The 23,842-nt window shown below is 38.4% G+C and overlaps 1 protein-coding gene across 1 annotated transcript in view; it reads right to left on the bottom strand.

The window, feature by feature from the left end:
- Nucleotides 1-23,842, bottom strand: part of sept8a (septin 8a) — a 45,419-nt gene that overhangs the window by 11,402 nt on the left and 10,175 nt on the right. Inside the window, exons 2-6 of the mRNA XM_041800807.1 lie at nt 15,483-15,597; nt 14,958-15,153; nt 10,068-10,254; nt 3,283-3,444; nt 1,830-1,926 (exon numbers count right to left, since the gene is read on the bottom strand). Coding sequence (XP_041656741.1) covers nt 1,830-1,926; nt 3,283-3,444; nt 10,068-10,254; nt 14,958-15,153; nt 15,483-15,597 — 757 coding nt within the window. The remainder of the gene's footprint in view (nt 1-1,829; nt 1,927-3,282; nt 3,445-10,067; nt 10,255-14,957; nt 15,154-15,482; nt 15,598-23,842) is intronic.

Below are 23,842 nucleotides of genomic sequence, written 5' to 3'. Positions count from 1 at the left end.
TTAGACTAAGGGCAATTGACTTGCTTTTTGCATACAGACCTGCTTTTATAGGTAGAACTAAGATTATTACATGAACACAACCACAGAAAACAAACTTGTTATGGATCCAAAAGGGAATAAGAAAACAGTAGAAAGGTCAATGTTTAATAACAAAAGCTGTGTATGACTTTTGACTTGTCCACTGAGCTGTCTGGGAGTTTTTTGAATCATTGTGAGTGCAGGTAGACACTGCAGTGGCTTATCCAAAGTGTGCTGAAAGGCACGATAACGCATGTGGTTAACTGCAATTCAAAAACATTGATATACTAATTGTGGATCTTAGTTAATCACAATTATTGCAATTAATCTTGGCAGCCCTAATTATGTCATCAATTTAGAAAAGGAATTTCTTATGGATCAAAAAGGGAAATAAGTGAACAGGAATATGTTCAATGTTTTATAACATGTAGTGCAGATAACTTTTGACTTTTCCACTGAGCTGTTGTGAGTTTTTTCAAAAGTGAAAGGAGACATTAAGGGTTCCTCCACACTTAACCTGTTTGGTTCAATTGATACAAGCCCATGTTTGTTTGCAGAGTTAGTTAGTTTCGTTCGTGCTGGTGTGAAACCACCTGAAAAGGTGGGTCTCAGTCCGCTTCCATTCACACTCTGGTGCGGACAAACCAACTTCAATCCAGTCTAACTCAGAAAGCATTGAGCTTTTTGGATTAAATTAGCTACCATAAAACAAAGGATCTTTTTTTTTAATTTATTCATTTATTCAAGGTGTATTTGTGACTCAGAATTATTTACTTCAAACGTGTTTATCTCAGGTCAAAGTGTCAAAGTTACATGCCAGTATTGGTGTATTCAAGAAGAAACTGACCAATCAGAGAGCATTTTCCTCACACATCACAGGTTATGGTCTGCTTGTAAATGCTTCCATATGAACACAGACCAAATTTGACACCATATGCAACAATGTAACAAATTGGTCCTTGATTCGGACAAGATCAACTGAACTAGAGGTGAGACAACACCCTTAGGAGCAGTGGTTGACTTATTTTACTTCACTATGACTACAGGAGGCTATAGTACCTGAGCCAAATTATGCTGAAAAGAACAAAAATATATGTGATTAATCTTGATTTAAAATAAAAATGTATGCACTTACTATGGATATTAATTTACCCTGATTGATGCACTAATGCTAAAGAGATCATTACTGTAGTTTGAAACACCAATTATTGCATAATAAATGCTGCACTACAGATCCAACTCTAACACTGATGCGCTCCAAGAAAAAAAAAAGTCACCCGTTAAAGGAGCACAAGTTCACACAGGCTTTAGGTTCAAACAGGGGAATAAGGAAAAAATACCATTTACCACCACAAATCTCTTGTTATTTCTTTGTATTTGCCAAAACCGTTCAGCTCAAACATATCCGTGTAATGACAAAGGCAACTACTGTTCAAGGGCTTTCTGTTCCACCATTAAAGCTATGTCACACCTAAAATTGGAAGAGGATTAGCAAAATCTTATATTGTTATTGCAGTTATTGGTGGAAAACAGGAAACAGTTGACTAATAATTAACTAGAACTTCACTCTTCTATTTTTCCACATTGACTTGGGCTCAGGTATCAGCAATTCTTCAATTCTTATAATAAATAATGACAACAGAGTCTGGCTATCCCTGTCTCTTATTGCTGAAAATATTCATCTTGTGGCTCTCTAGAGAGGGAATTTGAACATTCAGTGACCCCTTCATGAACTTACTGTTGCATTTGCTAAAGAAACACAACCTCACACACCCACACACACCATTAACTAGTTTGTGAATGGTTCTCACCTTGCACCACACCCCAGGGGTACTGTCTGGCCCTTACTGTCTTGTTGCCCACTTTGACTTCTTCCACGCTCCCAACCACAGCAAACGGCAGATGAGCCTGAGCAGAAAAAGATTAAAGTGTTAAAAACATTAAGAGATCATAGATGTTCAATAAGACAGCTCCTTTGTTTCTTCTGGATTCAACTTTCTTCACAAGTATTTTTCCAAGTTTTTTCATGACAACATAGTAAAATTTTTCACAAGACTCAAACATAAACTAAAAGTATAACTGAAACCTTGGTGTTTCAAATAAATTCAGGTTTTACTATGGCTGACATCTGTCTTATCTTTCACAACCAGACCACACCACAGAGAAGTGTAACCATGCTGAAATATGAGCTTTCTTTTATGTGTAACATGTGGCTAAGTCTGGTCTGAGGGGCCAATTTTGTTGAAGTGATTAAACACACATATACACCTTATTACTGCTCTCAGAGCTGCTACGCCTTGTTAGGATCAACATGTGAAGCATCATGGGGGAAAAGCATGCCCGATACACAACCTCAAAAATTAGACGGAGAGTTAAAACCAGCTGGCTGTTTGCAGCTCACAGGAACAAGCTGGTGAGTGTGGGTGCTGATGTAACCGACTATGAATAGATGGGGGTACTGTAAGAGAAGATGGGAGAAATTACTGTTGGTGCATTTAACGTGTGGGTGAGCGTTCAAGTGCAGTGTGATTATACAGCATCCCCTTTATAGCCTCTGAAGATGGCTAATTACTCTGAGGGAGATGTATTTGTGTTTGCTGTTGGAACAGAAGTCACTCAATTATGTGCAAAAATATTGCTTTATGTAATCACTCCTTATTTTATCGTTTGATGCTTTTTTGGTAGGAAGGCGATTTGAAAAGTAGGCATAAAGCCAGTTATATGAGAGCATACACTGCAGTCTATTTTATGAATTATTTCTAGTATGAAGATAAGTCATGGGGCATTTCGGCATTAAAAAAGAAGCAGTTCTCATTACATTTTGCTTAAAAATATGCTTAATGTTTACATCAAATGTGAGCCCAAGTGCACATTAACAGGGATAGATAGTATTTGCAGACATTTAATGGTCTTTTTTCCATAAAGTAGTTAGTCACAGATTTGTGGGCCTGCAAAGTGTCTGGATAATAGAAACAACCTTACTTTTCATCACGTCCTACAAGTCATAAAACAGTGTTAACATATGCTGCCATCACCAGATGTGCAGCACATGTGGTGCTCAAGAGGCCAGGTTACAAGTCGGTAACCTGGCAAACAGACACCCTGAAGACAAAACTCTGAGGGTCAGCAGTTTAAAGAATAAGCCAGTGCTCACAAACACATCTGGCATTTTCTTTCCAGGTGAGGTTTGAACATATTTCAACATTTTGAACATAGGACGTTCAGACAAAAAGGATAGGTCAAATCATAGACTTAATTACTCACGTTCATGGAGGCGTTGATCTCACTGACGGCTTCATCGTCTGTTGGGAACTGATAAATCTGGACGCCATTGCTCACCAGCTCACTCATAATCTTTATTTTGAACTTATGGAGCTCACTTTTGGAGATTGTGTCTGCTTTAGCAATGATGGGAATTATGTTGACCTGAGGAACAGAGGAGAAAAAAAGGTTGTGAACAAAAATGTAAATATGAAGAGCACCATTCCTTTTTAGATATATTGTAGAGATCTTTATGAGTGCAGTTATTATGTAATTGTTGTGCTTAGGCTGGTGTGACACATATCGTGAAAGGATAAACTGTATCTGTCAAACTAAATAGAGAATATCTGCCAAGCGTTCTCAGAATTACAGATCGGATCAATTAAGGTCTCTTTATCAGAAGGCCATAAACAAACACAGTAAATAAAGCTCAATTAAATATGCAGAGGACTTAATGAAAAACATAAACTAAACTCAGGGCATCACTAAATTTGGTAAACAAGACCATGCACATCAAAACCGCGCAGTGAATAAGCTGTCGGAATCCCTAAAGATACATAAAATCAACGTGATTATGAAAACAAACAGGGCTCCATCTCCAATCACCAGCAGATGTACAGATCCATAAACAGAGTTTTCCCCCATTCCTGTATACAGCAGTATTACCAAAATCACTAACCAGGAGGATGAGGAGGATCCCCACAGATCCACTCATCAATTCCACAGTGTGCCTCAAAGCGGGAGCCAGAGCTTGTTAGGAGTCAAATTACAGGCTCATCATACTTTACTGGATCATTAATTTACAGCAGGGTAGCTAGCTAGTATTTTGTTTTAACTCTTATTTTACAAACAGTGATCATTAATGGCTTTCAAGTGCTGAAAACAGTTCTGTGTGGCCCCTGAAGCAGCAAGAAGGGAGGAGGAAACTGATATTTGTTCACTTCCCACAATTGGGTTTTCCCAGCTGGTCAAAGAGTATTCCCACAGAGTTTTCTGTGTTTGTTTTGAACAGCGAGGAGCTCCAGATGGTGAGGTTCGACCACATGAAAGGAGATCATAAGTAAGATTATCACTGAGAAATTAAATTCACTTAGCCTGTTTTCTATGTTATTATTTGAATACAAGTGAGTACAAGGACAAAATATCTGTCCAAAATGAAAGATTGTTAAGTGTCACTAGATACAACATCAATGTTGATATATTCAGATGTAAAAATACTGTATTTGTGTACATTATGGAAAACTGGTTACATTAAAATGTTTGCAGAATTTCTTTATATAAGCTGCTGTTTGTATGGTATCCATGGGCAGAAAGTGGCTTTTTTATCTTAAATAAAAGAGGACTTAGAAAGTTTTGTTTCTAAAGCAAGTTGTGAAGGTATAAAGAATGTCTTTAAGCTTTGCTCCCACACTATAACGTCCTCATCAGAACAGAAGTCCTTGTACTGGCATCTAGAAAGGTTAAGAAAGTAGATCAGACTATATTTGTTTGAATGTTTTGCTAACAGTCACTAATAAAGTCGTTTTTTGGGTTTTTTTAACACCACGATCAGTGACTGTCTCCCTGCATAAAGTCATTTCGGGGCTCTTACTGATGGGATTAGGCCAGCAGCAGATGAATCCAATGAACTGATAACTCATTAGCTGTTCAGAGGCTTTGCATCATGTTAAATGTAGTCTATTATTCCAAGGGATTGAGACGTCCTGCTGCAGACTTTTTGGCTTCAACTAAAACAGCCTCTATGCATGAGTAGGCAAAATTTTAGCTATCAGGCAGAACTGATTTCGGAGTACTATTTGTGGGAACACAGACATGGAGTTCTTTCTTTAAGCTCATATGCTAGGACTCTTGAAAGGGACTTGACTTTTTCTCAACAACTTTCTTCTCAGTTAAATAATGGGTTAATAGATATATCTACCCTTACTCCATTATACTGACTCAATGGTGAAAGTGTTAGGTCTGATGCCAAAAAGAAGACAAAAGTGGGATTTGTATCTGAATACTACCTCAGCCTATATGGGGTTTCATAAAAAGTTAAGTTAGAAGCATCCATATCTTATGTAAAACTTTAAAGGTTAGCAGGAAATATCAGTCCATGTTTGTCAAATGACCTCTACAAATCAATAATAGATAATGAACTGGTAATGACTTCCTCCTATTCAAGAAAAATATTGCCATTTAGAACAAAAGACCCCTCCTTCAGACTCTTATCTCTCTTCCTGCCACCCTCCACTACATACCACACTCTGATGGGTCCTAAACTCAGCTCCATAGGGTGGGGTGATTCAAACACCATTTAATAGAAAAAACACCATTGTGTTTCAACTAAAAACTACATAGAATTAGGAAAATGTTGTTTCTATTTTACTGAGGTCTTTTTCCCTGACATGGCAGCGAGAGTAGCCCTGTTCATTTATCTTTTTTGTCTTTGTTATTTATATATCAATTCATGCAACTGTTGAAGATGTGGCCCCTCCATGAAATCCCTGCAACAGCAATTAACTGGATTCCAAGTAACAAATATTGGACTTGTGGCATAACTTGTACACTTTTTTGTGCTGAAATTATCACGGGAAATCAAATTAAATCAGTCATAATCAAACAGATCCTTAAGGATTCTGTGTGATGGTTTAAACTCGTAAATTCAAGGAGCATATGATGGCTTTTTTTGACATTGTTCACACCGTGGTCACTCAACACAGGCCTGCTGTCTCATTTTTCACATGGTGGAAATATTTCTGAGAAAGAGCAACTGAGGACAGAGTGGTGTTCGCCGTGGCCACCCACTCAGAAGCCCACTGTGGCAAAAGAAACACCATAAATCATGGTAAACAAAAGCACCACCACTGCTGTTACACTTCAGCACCTTTCAGTAGTGTTAAGCAGGAAAATGCCGGATATTAACAGCCATGGTGGAGCAAGAAATGAGTTGGGTTCATATGAATGGACAGAGGGATTTATGTTTGATAAGCTGCTTTGCTTTCACTCATATTAGGGGGGAGAGTGAAGCAGGTAAGCTGATATACAATATCAAACACATTCAGCTCATGTGAACTGCTTCACTGTGGAAATATATTTAGCTCAGGCAGGCTTCAATGGCTTTCTTCAAAGCAGGGGGCACAGAGAGGTTGGCTGTGAGAGTTGTGGTGGTTTGGATGGCGTCGGGAGACAGTTGAAGGCTGCCAGATTTCGATCACTCTGATGGCATATAAAGACAGTACAGAGGATCAGTGGTCAGCGCTGTCGCCCCACAGCAGGAGAAGTGCTAAGTTTGGATTTTGGCCCATACTGTGTGAACTTCTTTTTGATGTTGATTGGGTTTTCTGTGAGATCAGACAAGTATGCGTGCTTTCCCATAGAAATCCGCTTAAAGATTTGAAGACTTTGGCCTTGAAAACAGCTACAGAAAAGACACAAATGCATTTTTATACATTTTAAATAACAAGGAAGAAATTATCTTGAGTTTTTATCTTTTGGTACATTTACTCTCCAGCCAATAAGTATTAGGTCCTCTTGAGTCCCCCAATCTTGATGTCTGAATGGAAACCAAGCTAAGAGCAGTACTAGGAGTCATTTGCCATGTAGGCTTTCTGCCAAAAAGCTGTGCAGTGCGACTTCTGGCTGATATTATCGGTTTAACCCAAGCAACATAGAGCAATAAAAGCTTCTGGGGGCCTGGAATGAGCATGAAAGAGGTTCTGTAACAAGTCAATATAGTATCATGTTTAGTCTTACTTTTGATACAAGAGTTTCATTACATTTCAGGTTCATATTGATGTCATTATTACACTAGCACTTGTTTACAGAGAATCAAGGTATCATTAGAATATCTGTAAAATTTACAACTATCGAATCATATTTTCTAATAACATTTCTAAGTTGCCCTTGAGACTGACAGTTGGCTGAAATGTCCAGTCATTGTTTTGAAAAGTATCAGAAGTCATTTGGCAAAGATGAGCAGCCGTGCGTCAATTGTTGGCAGGGGTAAGTACGCATGGTTTGGTCACAAGCTGACCATCTGCTCTGTTCTGGATTCATTATGACTGGATCATCAGACACAAGCTTGGCAAAAGCTGCCACTTTGTCATTCCTGGAGCACCACTCTCAGTTCTTATAATTATCAGTCATTGGAGGACAGGGTGCTGTTTTGTATATTACATGTGTTTTAATCAGGGAGTCTTAAAGCTCCCATGAGAAGTTATTAACTGAATATGAAACACATTTAAGTTATCAATGACCTCTCTATATGACCTACAGAATCAAACAAGGCCATCAGTTACTAGGTTTATGGTTTCATGGTGTAACAACATACAAAAAACTATACACACAAGTAGCAAAGATGATAGCAGTAAATCAGCACTTCGACAAAACAAAAACAACAACAGCAGCAGCTTTCTCATTTAAAGTGCTTTTAAGATTTCAGTATAATCCTTCTTACTTCTCGGTCAAACAAGTGCATATGGAGTTAACTCACATTACTCAATGTTTGCATTCTAACTGCCTCTTTCTCTGTTTCCTCTCTCTTTTGGGCTTTGTAAACATGTGGTGTGAAATGTTTTGGAGATCTTTTACCTTCCTGAAATTCCACAAATCCCACATGTTCAAACCAAGTTATGATCAAAAACCACAGAATGTGTTCAGCTGTTTTTATGACTGAGTCAGAGTTAAACCATTTTATCAGAATCTCAACAGGTTGTATTTCTCAAGCACAAAGAATCTTCTTAACATAGTTCCTTGTATGCATAAAACATCACTGTTTAATATGTAGTCTGTAAATCAATTTGGATACAAAAGAAAGGCTTATAGTTGTTCATATTAGCAGTTATAGCAACCATGGTAAATCAAGGATGTTCATAGAAAAACACAAGCCATCGTAGTCACTGACAAACTTCCACAATGGTTTGCTTCAATGTCGGTTGGGGGTTAGGAAGAGGGGGGCAGTCATTAGGAGTTAATGGGATCCGAGGAAAATTTGAACTTTACAGTTCTAACTGGACATCTACACTGCAATTATCATCAGAGAAATTCTACATACATTGAATACCAGCCCTACACTTTACAAAAAATGATTTTTACCACAATTGAACACCTGGTGTGGAGGTGATCAATATCACAAATACTCAGTCCTGCAGACCTCCTAGCATCAGCTAGCCAGATGAAGGAAGGCAAGAATCTAGAGGTCCTGTGCTAAGCCAAGATGCTAGCTGAGACCCATTAACATACAAAAAAATCCTTGTTTCAACAAAAACTTGCTTTTAATTAACAGCTAAATACTATCAACCAAATAAACCTTGTGGGATGAGCTACTGAGTGATGATGAGCCCTTCACGAACCAACCTGTGCTACGAAACAGCTCTTTTATGTTAGCCAAGGTAGCTAGCTCTCATTTGAGTGCAAGTTTCCTTTCCTCCATCCTTTGCCAAATGAAGTGCCATTTGGAGGCCAAACAACCAGCTCTACTGAGCTGAGCCAAATGATCTGGATCTCTTAAAAGAAATGGATTTCCCCTCACAACAAGGAAGGCTGGAGGCTCGCGAGATGAACTTCAACTGAGGAAACATGGGGAAGACCAGAGGTCAATGTGATACATCATGGCAAAACTGAACTGAACCAAACTAGACCACTCTGTAGAAACAGACCATATGAGTATTGTGTGAAACTGCTCCTCCGGGCTTTAGATAGATGCTTCTTCCATTCCTGCCCGCTGCTGTTTCTCTGCGAGTTTTTAACTTTTTGAAATTTTTTTACCAGTATATTTCACTACTTTTGGGGCACAAAAGTAGCTTAATAATCAAGAATGTACACATATTTGCAATTTGAATGCTTGGTATAGTCGTAAACTGCTCAAAACATTGCCTTTTGGTAGAGTTTCTATAGAAATCACTTTTTGCCCCTCAAGGGGAGTTCTGTGTTTCTGCATGACATCATCTGTAAACAACGTATAAAGAGAAGTAACAATAAATCTTGAAAAATATATTATGGCCCATTCATTTTACTTGCCCTCTTTTAGTCCATGTCTCCTCACTCTTAAGCTCTCTCGCTCCTAATGCTGTTATTATTGGATGTTTCTCCCTCTGTTTGTCTGATTGAGGCCAAGCCAATCATTGTGTCTCCACTGGGCCATGTTCACCGGATGTATAACAAAACATAGATCCACTGACCAAGAAATCATGCAATAATACTAGCGCCCAAAAATTGACCAAAGCCACAAATCAATGTGCTACTGAATGAGAGTATTGATTGGTGTACAGCTGACCTGTAACCATGGCAAAAATGCAAATATGTCAAAGCCTGATGCAGAACAGATGGAGGCATTTTTCCAGGGACTAACAACACTGTATATCGCTACTTCTCAAACAATCATCTATTGTTCTTATTAAAAAAATATCTAAATTATAAGTGGGAATTCAGAAAATATAGCAGTTCATAAAACAGCAAGGGAAAGAAAACTCGTGTAAAACTTGTTTTGAAGCCTCAACAGAAAAATATTTTCACTGCAGTAAAAGATGATTCTAATCTTATAAGACAAAACAGAAATCAACCACAACATTTCTTTTGGCGCCATGCTGTCAGGACACCAACAGTCCACACCCTTCAAAAAAGATCAGGGATGTCAAACTCTCATTGAAATGTGCACCAGTCACAGTGAAAGGGGGGTCAGATTTCAGCAACACTGATATCTAACCACAGACAAAGGTGGAGGGACTGGGACTGTGTACTATTAGCCAAAGGGGAAGAAAACAACAGTGTGTGTATGACTTAGTCTTTGTGTACATGTTGTCTGTCACCTTGCTGTCCAGTTTTTTCATTGTGACGAGGTCCAGAGACTTCAGGGAGTGTCCTGTTGGGGCAATGAAGTAAAGGCAGATGTGGATCCTGGTGTCGTGGTAGTTGAACAGCGAGCGCTTGATCTTTAGCTCTTCTTGTAAGTAGTTTTCAAACTGAGTGTCGATGTAGTCTACGATGGGCTTGTAGCTGCAGAGAAAGTCAAGATACACCATTAAGATTTACGGCTGTGGGTTGAAGCTTGAATATTTGTCCTCTTCGTCATGCACTGTTGATGAATATAAAAGGAAATAGGGAGTCGTCACTGGGGAAATGAACCGAGACAGTTATGTTTTCAGTAACTGTAAGATCTGACTCTACGCCAAGATCTCAGCTTAGAGCTGTACAGCTTAGTGCTGCATGAATTTCGTGTTCTGCTTTTGGGAGTCTAGTTGAAACAAATCACAGAGACTGCTATACATCCTGTCTTCTGTTGCAGTGTTCATAGCATTAAGTGTTGACAGTAAATCACAGAAATAAGGAATAAATACATCAGTGTTGTTAAGCTTTTGTAAGCATCCATTTTCATGTAAAGATAAACAAAAAGGGCCAGAAGTATATGTCAGGAGTCTTACTCCAGCAGGAGCAGTTTATCAGATAATTCAGCTTTAACTCAATTAAGAGAGATGCGAACCATCAGAAGTCAGCCACACATATTTAACAAGCTGCATCATTGGTGCCTGAAATTGAAGTCAGAGAATGAGGTTGTTGTTCACTAAAGAGAAAGTCTCAGGGACATGCATAGGCTCGTGACTTCTCTCGGAATTTCAGAAGGCCCTTTTTCAGTCTTGTAAAAAAAAAAAAAAAAAAACTTTGCTGTGTATTTTTTTATTAGATCTTCAGTGAAAGGCTTCATTTTCTGGTCTCATCTCAATTTTTTTTCAAATTACAGAGATTTCTGTACAGCTAGAACTACATCTTGTGTCAACTCTAGTTTTACATCTCCTCTGGCTCTTTTCAGCTGAACTGACAAGAAAATGCCACTGAATTTTTTTTTATAAATCTGAATAATGTCAATCAACGGAAACACACTCCACGACCCTGTCTGCTCAGACCAGTTTAGTGTAACATAAAATAGAGGTAATAAAAATTAAATTCTAAAAAAACTTAACCTTAAATGTATACAGTAAAGAAAGTTGCAGTTTTGACCTAAGACAGTATAAAACATCACTGAATGTGTCATCAATGACTTAACAATTCACCTAAGTCCCACTTGTCCTTAAAGAGAACCCATATTTCATGGATTTTTTGTCACATTTACAACATGCTTTGCTAAAGTGCCAACATTAATAAGCTACCCTGTCACCTCTCTTAGATTCCCTATAAATAATTGCATGAAATAGACTTTCCCCCCAACTTTTCTTATTCCGAAGACCACATCCACGCCCCACTGAAAAAGTCTCCATGACCAACTTTTGGGTCCCAGCCAACCAGTTGAGTATCATGGCTCTAAATAATTACAGCATTCAAACCCAAAAAATAATTAGTTAATAATTAAAGTAATAAATTAGTTAAACTTTTTGTTTTGGGGAGATTTATGTGCAGTGTATTAGAAGGTTTTCATCGAAGCTGTACATTTCTGAAAAGAGAATTCTTCTGCTTGCAAGCTGTAATAACTACATGTACCAGGAAGCTTTCCACTGGCATAGCCTCTCTATTTCTTCACCTTTTTTTTACCACATTCTCTACCACAAATAAATATGTCTGAGGTTATGAAATTTGTCTATAAAACATTTTAAAGCTCATCCCTATCCATAACATGCTTAGAAGTCACAATTTGGAATGACATTGTCGCTTCTTGAACACAGCTAGTTTTGAGCTCAGTGGAGGATCAAGACTATAAATCAAAGCTGAAAATGCATACAGTTCTTACTATGCTAGGTAATGCTACTGGTACTGCAAGAGATGAGATTTTTTTTGTTTGCATGTGCTCAGGAAAGCAAGAAACATGAGAAAAGCAGACATTTTGACTTGCTACGCAGATGACTCAGATAGACAGTTGCATTTGGCATCTGCCCATTTATCATGGGAGACTCAAGCCCTTTAAACAAGCAATATGTAGCATTAAAATTCATAAACTACAGCTAAAATGTCAAATGCTTAGTCATTGCTGTGATTCAGATACATCCCAAACAATTCAGCAGCAGACTGAACTTGTCATATTCTGAAGTGTCTAATCTTCCTATATTTTATCTAACAGCTCAGAGGGAAATAGAAGTGAAAAGAATCTTCTATATCCTGAGCTAGCTTCATGTTTACAGTAATCTGTCCACTCCATTCACATCTATCCTCAATCTTTGCTGTGGAATGCACAAACTCTGACCTTTTGAGGCTCACACTGAGCATTTTACAGGCTGCTGCAGGGTCTGTCCCTCAGTTTGTTGGTTTGTACAGCCTGCAGAGAAAAGCTGCTATCAAAGGGCGTGAGACTGCTATTCGCTGGCTTGGTCATAACAAGTACACTTCATTCCACAGCTGAATGTTTGAAAAAAAATAATTGTATCCTTTCCGTCTCATCTCCTGTCTAATTTCCATCCAACAAAGAAAAGAAAAACATGCATAAACCCTGACTGATATTCCTTTGTGTCTGTTTCTTTCATTTGTATCCTGGGGTAACACTGACCTAATTTCAGTAAAACTACACAGCTGACAACTTGCAAAAGTAAAAAAAAAAAAAAAAAAAAAAAAAAAGTTTTTGGATGAGGATTGACAGTAAAATATGTTGTTAAAACAGTGAGGATTCAAATGGGAAAAACACAAAAATCTGTCTTTCTGGACTACAGAATTTGACTTGTAGCATTAGAAATACAGGATACATGAAAAACTGTCAGGATGAAGTGCATGGCCTTCAGTGAGATTTACTGTTGACTGTTTTATGTACGGTCATCTCAGTTCAGCATTGTCTTGACTGTATTAATAAAGATAAGTAGAAAGCAAGGCAAAACTTGGCAGGAAGTTGACATAAATGTCTTTTGTTTTAAATGTTTAATCATTCTTTACAGAATCACGATGAAGCACAATGCTATGTTTCAATTAAAGTCACCACACTAAGTTATTTTTTACCTTACTTTTAAAGTTTCTACTGTACTTACTTGCATATTTTAAGTGAAATATTGTCAATTTTTCTAAACTACATATAATGATAAGGATTGATGTAAAAGCCCAGGTAAAGTGAAATCCAACATAGCCATCTTAATACACTAGATACGTTGGAATAAGGTTGCTGTAAATGTGAAAATGTGATCTATGTGTGACAGAATTTTGGATTTAGACCGTTTGAAAGTTTTCACCTCTTTCCTGGCTTGGTTTAACATGGGCAGGAAAAATATAGCAGCCCATGGCGTCACTGGTTGCTACTGGGAATTACCCTGCCCCCTAACACTACAATGATATAAAATCCCCGAGCAGTTCATCTCACAGTTTGTTGTCAGCCATTTTCACTGCCTACATTGAGAATTACAGTAACAGTCAGGTACATGCTGTGTTTTTGTTGATTTTGGGGTAAATTTGCCAAATCTATCAGCCTTGTGGCCTAAGGATCATTTAAATTATCATAAAAGACAGATTTGTGCCAGAAAACAGTAAATTTAAACCCCCAACTTCTGTCTCTATTCTGTTACGGAGCCAGGCAGCTGTGCTCTGACATAGTTCACAGTAAGGTCAGGAAGCAGGCTAAATTGTCTATTTTTCGCTTGAACCAGATGTAGCAGGAACAAACATCTTACCTGCTGAAGGTATGTTTTAATCCATACTTCACTTGTCTTTAGTCCTGGATGATTAAAAGAAGCATCCGTGACTGTCTCTCTCCAAAAAACACAGTTGAAATCTGTCATGTCTGTTAGCATGACAATGCTAAAGTTTACTAAACTTTTCACTGATAGACATGTTATATTCCTGCAAGTCTGTCAAAATAAAAGCCTCCATGCTAATTGTCACCAAAGGCTTTTATATTAAAGGAGCAATGCCTGGATTTTGAGTGTTTCCATCAGCAACTTAACAACTAAGACCTCTCATAACTGGAAGAGACATATCTTCACATAACTCATAAAATGAGATACAAGGAATACATGAGGAGTTAATTACAGAATGAGAAAATGAAACCGAGACTTCATGGCTTTAAACTGTCTGCCTGTCATGGCATACATGTGACTGATTCTCTGGTGGTTTAAAAAGAGAGTTGTAACATAGCAGCATAGCAGACAGATGATTCCTCCAGTCTGGTTGTAGCATTCTGTAAATTTCAGAGGATCGTATCTTTTGTGAGTGGATGTGGCTCCACCTCATTAAGCACACATCACCATCCTAAATGAAAGTTGGCCTGGTGGTTCACATCAATAGCCTGTCATCCAACAAACCTAAAATACATATTTTTATCACTTTACAGGGACATTAAAACATACTTAAACAATAAAATCTATAGTAATGGGTTAGTTTTAGCCCTCGGTTACATTTTATGTCCATGAACTTATAGCAGTTCTGGCAAAGAAACATTTCCCCTGTTCTTCTCATATGGCGTTATGGAAATTATTGTTAAATACTGAATGACTACAAAACTGGTGTTGCAGACACTTTTCCCCCTACTTTCCTGTCCCATAAATCATTTCACATCATCTCAGATTTATTTTGTCATCCTTTGGAGGGGACCCAAACCCTAATTTGGGAAACACTGGCTTGTGCTATTAAACAGGAAAGAAGCAGGCTGGAAGATCTGTTTCTCTCTATCCAGTGAGCCGATTCACACTGTATTATTGTCACTGAAATACCACTGAAAACAAGAAACAGCATCTTAACTGTCATAAAAGCATCAATTCAGTAGCAAAAGAGTGCAGATTATCACAAAATCTGTCTCTCACCTGTCCTCTTTGTTAATCTGATCACCGAAGCCGACAGTGTCAACAATTGTCAGTTTGAGGTGCACGTTGCTCTCCTGCAGGTCATATGTTCGCGGCCGCAGATAGACACCATTCTGATAATGGCTGGCTTCTTCATTTTCAAACATGGTGTTGAACAGCGTGTTCATTAATGTGGATTTGCCAATGCCGGTCTCCCCTGTGGATGGCAGGATGCAGGGAGAAAATGGAGGCACAGTGAGTTAAATCATTCAGTCACTGGGGAGTAATTAATTAGCTTTTAGACAGGAGATTTTTATTGCACCAACATGAGTGCGAGGCCTGTGCTTTCATTTCATGTCGGGGAAACAACATAGTGCTGTTGATTTGTTATTTTGTTTGAAGGAAAACAAATCAAGACTGAGGTTAAAAAGGAGAGGAGAGAAGGGTTCTATTTAGTTAAAGCATTTCCTTAAGGCACTAATTGTATTTAGAATTTAACAGTCTGTCACACACATGCCATTCACACACGCTGTGGCTGGTACTTACCTACACAAAGAATATTAAAGCAGAATCCCTGTGTGACCGATTTACTGACCAGTTGGTCAGGGAGGCTGTCAAATCCAACATGGCCACCCAAACTCAGGTTACGCTTCTCTTCATTCTGAGGGACAGAAACAAAACAAAACAAAACATTTAAAGCCTGGCTGCATGTGAGGAAATCACATTTGGGAAAAGCATTAGTCAGAGGTAGGAAGAGCTGAGGTTTTCACATTCCCACGCAAATCAATGTCAAACACCCTGTATACACTCTGCACATGTTAAATCCATTTTCTAACAATTACAATTTAGTTCATCACCACATGCAGGGAAGGAGAGCTGCAAGGAACTGCCTAAAGTTAAGATTTTTCCACATAAAGACGAGCCATCTTTGAAAACCCACTGGAGAAATCAACTCAGAGAGAAATTAGAGTATCCACAGTTGAGGAAAAAGCCACTGATAAAGTTGCAGGCTGTATGTTAAGTTTATCTATGGCTATATTACAAATTGTCATCACTAATGCTAATTTTTTTTTATACTTCTTTTACCATAAGACACCCACTATGCCAGCTTTTTTTCTCAAACGTTAGACCATGAAAACTGATCAGTTCTATCAAATGGATGTCTTCCTCTGCCCTGTAAAAAAAACCTCTTCGATTAAGCAGTGAGGTGTGCTAGTTTGTATTAAATCAATGTGACACAACAGATAAAAATCAGGTACCAACTTTGGTTTATGCTACATTATCTGCTGATGGTTGATGATTGTAAACAAAGCTGATATGAGCCAATGTTGATGTTAAACCGATGCCTCTGTGCATGCCTGTCAACAGGGCCGTTATGTGGTTGATGTTATACTGATGCATCCCTAGTATGAATGGCCCACAACACTGAAATACATGGTATAAGACTATCACAATTTGGCATTTTGAACAGATTTTCCAGTAAACAAATTGACTGTGACTTGCAGCAGCATCTAAACCTGTAAACAAACCCAAAAATAATCTCTTATCACCACTGCTACAGTAAAATACTGCAGAGATGGTACACAGCCACTCTGTAATCAATTTGCATTAAGTAGAGTGTGTCCTAAAAAAGCAAAGAAAACCAATATACCACAAACTAGAGACAGACAGACTGGGCTGTAAGCTATTTCACCTCTGATCTCCTTTATCTAACACATCTCTTCTGGAGGAGAGGCTGTAGGTGAAAGCAGAGAGAGAATTAGAGAGGAAGGGAAGAACCAGACAACACCTTGAGATGAATGAGGCCACCCGAGCTCGTCTGGCTCAGCCATGAACGACTGCATACCTGAGGGCTGATGTCACCGAGCTGAGGCAGCCTGAGAGCAGAGCAGGGCTCAGCTGAATGCTGCACAGAGCTCAGAGGTGGAGGCAGGCTCTGTTTGCAGTTATAAACCTCAATGAACTGATAAACTAAGAGCTATTTTTGTACATGTGAGAAAAAGATAGGCTTAATGTGACAGGTAATAGAGGAGTAACCTAACATGAACTGAGTTTGACATTAATAAGCTCACCTGCAGCACACTGAGTATATTAGGGTTGTCACAATACTTAAATTTTAAACATGTGATACTAATGAAAATCGAACAATACCTGTTTTAATTTGACATCTAATATATGGTGATCTCTTGTTTCCAATTATTAAAACATGCGTCTCAATTCCACAAATACATCTGCAACGTTTTGGTTCCCACTGCACAGTATTTAATCAGACAGTGTGCAGGAGTTTGTTTGCAATTTTTGACTGCTACTCCTTCACATCTGTCTTATGAAATAGAATTTGTTTGAAAACTTTAGTGCTATTTGAGAATATTGTTCATTAAAATAACAGAGTGTGTCATTTAAAACACCTGGTGTTAGAAAGTTCTGACTTATCGAAATTTACCTTGAAACCTAAGAGTTCATTACAGTTTATAGGTGATGAAATGACAAAAATACTCAGTTACAGCAATGACAATGCTCCTTTTGTCTTGTGGCATTGTGAAACAAGAAAAGTAAATGTGGCTAGATTAAATTTGGAAGAAACCGTGGAGCCATTGTGACTAGATATTCAAAAGAAAACTACTTTCCAACTTATTTATATTCATTCATTTTTTAATCAAATAATGTCAGTACTTGTGGGTTTTTTTTATCCATAATCTAGAAATAATTCACTACATGACATATATTACCATACTTTGACTGCTCACATGCGCAGTATAAAAGAAATATTAATTTTTTATACATCAGTTTCCATTCACCTAGACAATAAAATAAGGGATACAACTCTCACACACAGCCCATGTATTTAAGATGGATTCACTTCCCATGTTGTATGCTTTTTGTTCTTTTTGAGGCTCCATTGTAAATCACTTCAAACAAAAGCATCTGCGAAATAAACGTGATGTTTATACTACTCTGTGGAATGCTTACAAAGAGGAAAAGGCACTGGCCATTTCTTGTTGCTGTAATCACGTTACACAGCGAGCTTGTCAGACAACATTAAAGCTTTCCTGTGGTATTCAGTCTGAATGAAACTTCAGATATTCAGATAAATTGCTGGGGGGGGGCTGTTATTGTGCCTGGAAGGGAAACCAGAGCAAAGACTGTCTGGATTCCAGAGCTGTGTTTAAAATAGGAGAAGTAGAGAGAGTTATATTAGCCTTTATTTATTCAAGGAGGATAAATAAAGGCCTGCATGATCATTTTCCATCAACTCCATGTGATGTACATGTGGCAGCATTCTCACTGCACACAGTTGGTGATAAGGCATCTTGTTTAAGGGCACTTTATCAACATTTTTTGTGTGACAGTGGAATTTCTTTGTGAGTTTTACAAACACAAGTCTGGAACTAACTATCATATCCGAGCCTTCAAAGAACCACTTCAAAATTTAAGAAGCATGCCTGTGTCAGTCAAAATGAGGTTTTTCTTTAACCTTATCAACATTGTTTTTGTGGAAATCGTTCCAAACTCACAAAGCCACACTGGTGGAACTCTCAGATGGAGAACGATAACAAAGATCCTGACTCAGGAGATAATACTAGGTTGAGCTCCTACACTGAACCAGACCAAGCTGACAGTAGCACATAATCTTTGTGTGAGTGATGCATCTGTGTCTGAGGGCGACCAAAAGCGCATGCAGACCTGACCAGCAGTGTTATCTTTAAGGACTGTTCACAATTGAAGTGCAGACGTGGACACAAACTAGCAGGGTTGTGACTTAACTGATGTGGGGTGACTGTGAACTAGACTCAATAGACAAAGAAGCCTAAAGAAAAGTAAAAGCTGCTAAATTATTGGAACAAGTTGCTATCAAAAGCTGGTCACAATACTCCAGCAAAAAAATTTTAAAAGGAACACATTATGTAAAAATCACATTTCAGCCTTTTCTAACTAAAATATGTGCCCCTGGCCGGTCCACAAGCCCCTCAAGTGCCAGAACCCCCCCCCAGAAAATGTGTGCTGAAACAAGCTGTTCTCAGATATTCCCCTCATAATGTCATTTGGAGAGGTAGCACTGCCCAAGTTTCGGGTGGCCCTCCCCGCTTGGAAGAAAGTTCCGCCCTTCTCTCCTGATCCTCCTCTCAGGTGCCACATCCATTTCCTGAGAGGGGCGGAGTCAGGGATGGAGTCAGACAGCTCAGTAACATTTAAAGCCACAGACACAGAAACAGCTCGTTCTGAGCTGGGCTGAAACAGAGGGGGTTTAAGACATACAAAAATCCAATACTGGAGTGATTTTTCAGCAACTGAGTTCACAGACATGTTTTGGGGACCTCTGAGACCAATATAAACTTGTCTTAAAAGGGTAAAATATGTACTGACATCCAACTCAGCTCACAAGGTCATGCTAACGTCAGTATAGCAGCATCAGGAGAAAACTGTCACAGGCTGATGATAATTCAATATTCTGTCTTGGAAATACTGACATCATTTTATCCTTCCTCGAGGTAGAGGACAAGTATATATAGTTGTGATGAGTTGTACTCTGTGCAGAGGAAGAAAAACTTTGTCTACCGCCAAGAATAGTAATTCTAATCTACATACATATCTATATCTATATGTTTTAGTTTTCACAAAAGTAGATGACGCAATATCTGATTTTGATATTTAGTAAAGCAAATGCATGAAAGTAACAGGAAAATGAAACGCTGAGATGACTCAGCTTTGCATATAAGTAGATTTTTTTGTGTTTATAAAGAATTTCACAATAAATAGTCTTAACTGACTTGTGCCATCATTTTTCTGTTGATTTTTTTTTTTATTCTTGGGCTGAATTAAAATGCAGTTCCTCACAAATGAAGACTTTTTCATTTCATGACACTCTAAAGATCCATAAAAAATCTAGAGTTTAACTTGATCTTTACAGTTCCCTGCAGCAGTTAATGACAACAGCTTAAAAAAAAAAGCCACCAGCTAACACTGTTCAACCAGCAGAAGAGGGCTATTAGGGACATTCTGAGGCATCCATCGGTCCAGCCATCCAAGCAGAAAAGAGATGAGCAGCAGCGTAAAGTATGACAGGAATGACAAGCTTCTGGTTAACTGTCCTAGGGTGAGGAAACAACATGGTTCCCAGGCCACCATATCACCATGCTGACAGGAAATGGCTGCACACAGGGGCCCCAGGTGGCTTAAAGTGAAATGAGGCACAACTTCTACAAGCCTGTTAGTTGCTGGTCAAAGTGTACTTTTTATGTCAGTAAATAAACCTTTTTCTCAGCACACTTTCACAAATAAGAGGGAATAATGCAATGCTTATGTTTAAGTCTGGCAAATGCTCAATTTCTTTTGGCTGCTTCAGTGTCAGGCTCTGTTACTGAGGCTCATTTTAAAGACAATTATCAAATTTGAATGTCCTTTAAAGCAAGGGCTGCTTTTAATGGCTATAAAGGCTACAGGCTATGAAGACAACCATCACTAAATTACTTATGTACCAATGAAAGCACAACAGTAGGATTATCAGAAAAACTCTCAAGTCTTAAAAGGAACCCCGCATGATCAGACAAGTTCATCTTCTTCGATATATGTATCCATATGTTTACTGAACTAAAAGACTCACTAGATATCTGCATTTTGAGTAACTTAAGTTTATAAACCCAACTGGAGGCAGCCATGTTTTGATCTGGAACCTCAGCAAGTGACACCCCCCTTAGTGACAAGGTAAAGCCAGCACAATGAGAGAGAACTGCATGTCATAATGTATCAAAATTGCAAAAAAAAAAAAGAAAAAAAAAAACAATTACAACAGTATGCATAACATGTCTTCTTGCTTGCTATTTTCCTGTTTTATACATTAGTAACATGACGTCCCTCATAAATCCAAGAAAAATCAAAAAGTAAAAGTCCTGGTTTCCTCTTAACCTTGCAGAGCAGATGGATTTTCTAGATTCCATGTCGGTCAAAAGGCAGTTCCATCTTGCAAAGCTGCTGTCTGATATGATTGTGTCAGGTCAAAGAACTGACCAGACAAATCAGCATCATTTGGGAAGAAGGAGGCGGTCGCTAGGGGCGTGGTTTAGTTGTACTGGAGGCCGGTAGTAATGGCTAGCACTGGTGTAGCAATTAGCTCAGTATTAGCTACAGTATTGTGGCAGTTTTACCAGAGCTGGACCACATTTCTTTATCAAAAAGAGCAAAAAAAAAGCACTCACAGCTTTCTGTGGAGGAAAGATGTTTGTACTCTTCTCCTGGCCTGCTTTGGCATGAGATTGGAAAAGTTGTAGTTTAGTTGTATTGCAAACTGTAGCAACAACTGCCGCCAGTGAAGCTAATAGCTCGGATGTAGCTTTAGCAACAGTTTTTATCAGATCTGGACAGCTTTTTAATTGAAAAGAAGCAAAGAAACACACTAAACGCCTTTCTTGGTGGATAAGATGTTTTAACCCTCAGCATGAGTTTTGTCCACTAACAAGCTATATGTTCTTAAACTACGTCAGCGCCTCAGTTACCCGAGTTACACATGCCTGCTACCTCATTTTATCTTGTTGCTCTGATTGGCAGGTAATGAATATGACTGACAGAATTAGGGTCGCAGCAATCAATTCTTTTTGTAATCGAGTACTCTATTGATCCTTTTGGCAATTAATCGAGTATTCTAATAAGAAATATTGCTTTATTTTATCAGTTACTTTTGCTTTTTCAAGAGAAGTAGTACTAGACAAATGAGGAAAAAAGCCGGGCCCCTTAAATAAACTACTTCTATATTAAAAATTGGTATTAACAGGTTCTCTAAAGAAAATACATTTTACAAAGTGCAATGGAGTCCTGATGGCAATTTACATTTCTGAAAGTTACAAGGGAAGATAATGACATTAGATTATGCCATATTTGGGGTTTTAGGGATCCTCTTCCAGGAAAATTGGGGTGCCAACACTTTATTTCTTCTATTGTAGTTTAGTTTTATTTTCAATTTGTCATTAAAGTAAAGGGACACTTAATCATTTTTAAATCCTCTATTTTATGCATAAATGTAATATTCCACATTATAGAAAGAATAAAGCTCCATCATTCACACAGCAGTCTGAGGAGGTCTGACTGCTGAACTTTTACATTACAGGAATATAGTCCATGTTTTTTAAGGGGTGTTCACTTTTAATTTTTGTGTACATATTTAGTTTGTGAGTTCATCCTCCATAAAAACATGAACATATAAGACCATCCACTGACCTGGAAAACACATTTTAAGGGATAAAGCTGCTTCTGTGATCCTTGAATCCTCACTATTCGATGATGAACTTTGACCTATTTAGTTTCTGACTCAGTCACTGTCTATAGCAATAGCATGTTTCTATTTAATTGGCGTCAATTCATTATCAATATAAGTACTATCAAATTATTTGCGATGCTGAAAAGTCCTGTCCTTCCTAAACACTTTGTATGGGAGGTTTCAACCATGAATGTGAATTATATCCAACTATATGTATATATGAAACAGTCTGACATGTCAGGGTAGTTTTCACCACAAGGTCTTAGTATATCATACATGCCCCCTTTATCATCCATCTTCTGCTGTCGTGATAGTTAAAGTCACACCATGTAACTCCACCAATTGATCCAAGTTGTGGAAAAGGTGCTGGTAGTTATCTGGAGTTTCATCTGAATGGCCAACAGTGTTAAAGCATGGCCCATTTATCCAGGACTCACTCTGACTATTGTAAAATAAACACTGAATACATGGCCTGTTAACATATATGGTCATATTAGGCATCCTTCACAACATATACTGTATATTGGTTGAGATATACAGTTGCAATGTCAAATACTTTAAGCTTTTAAAGAGATGTTTGTGTAAAGACTGTTTCTTTCATGTGAAGAAAACAGTTAAATTTCCATCATGTGCTGTGAGTCACATCCTCTATTGCTGCTTCAGCGGCATATGATGATGACAAGTGAGACAAATCAAATACCTGTACTTTTTCCTGACAGTGTCTTACATTTGTGACTCCCTCTGACCACTGATCTACATTTTAGCATGAGCACAGTTTTAGTGCAACACACAAGTTATTTCAAACTGAAGTAAGGCAAAGCAGCTCACACAGTCTGCCCTCATGAAAACTTTCAGAGAAGTAAAATAAATCTGTGACGCAGATCTAATATGACAAACTGAGGAAAGAATCAAGCTCATTTTTAAGCCCTATCACTTTACGAAAACAGTTTCAGTGAACAGTCCTGATATGACCTGAAATTTTCTTCTCAGACCCCTCCCTCTCCTCTTGCTGTCTTTCTATCCGTTTCTCACCTTCTGGCATCCCCTCCCACCTGACTTGTGTCTGACTTGTGTTTGCAGTTCATGTCTGCCTCAGTGAACCTCCACCTGATAGACAGCAGAAAACTGACAGTGAGAAACTCACACAGCTGATGTTGAGGCCTGTGTGAGAAGAAAAATACACAGAGGGAAACCCTCTGAAAATGCTTAAAATATTTACAATAACTTAGGGTGCACTTGTTATAAAACAACTTCTATTATGTACTCTTATTGCCAGGAATGTCCCGATCCCGATCACATGTATCGGATCGGGGCCGATACTAAGCATTTTTAATTGATCGGCGATCGGCAATTGGATCCGATCCGTTTCATGAGCTGGTAGCAGCAGAGCTGCATTTAACTCTACAAATTTGATCCATCATCTCCAATCAAAACATGCAGCGTAATACGGAGACTTTATAAGCGCAACAGGCAGCTTCACCGAAGCAACAACCTCTGGATTTTAAGAGAACAGACAAGTACCCTCGAGAGATGGACAAGGCAGTAAAGATAACAAAAAAAGGTGGTCGAATTCATCACCACATTGGACAACCAGCCCGTCTCTGTGTTGTGCAGAATTTAGACCCACACTATGCCCTGCCGTCTCCACGTTACATTA

This window comes from Cheilinus undulatus, linkage group 12, assembly GCF_018320785.1.
Source record: "Cheilinus undulatus linkage group 12, ASM1832078v1, whole genome shotgun sequence".
Taxonomy (NCBI): Eukaryota; Metazoa; Chordata; class Actinopteri; order Labriformes; family Labridae; genus Cheilinus; species Cheilinus undulatus.
Note: the sequence above shows the minus strand (reverse complement) of the source record. Positions and strands in the feature narration are given on the sequence as shown.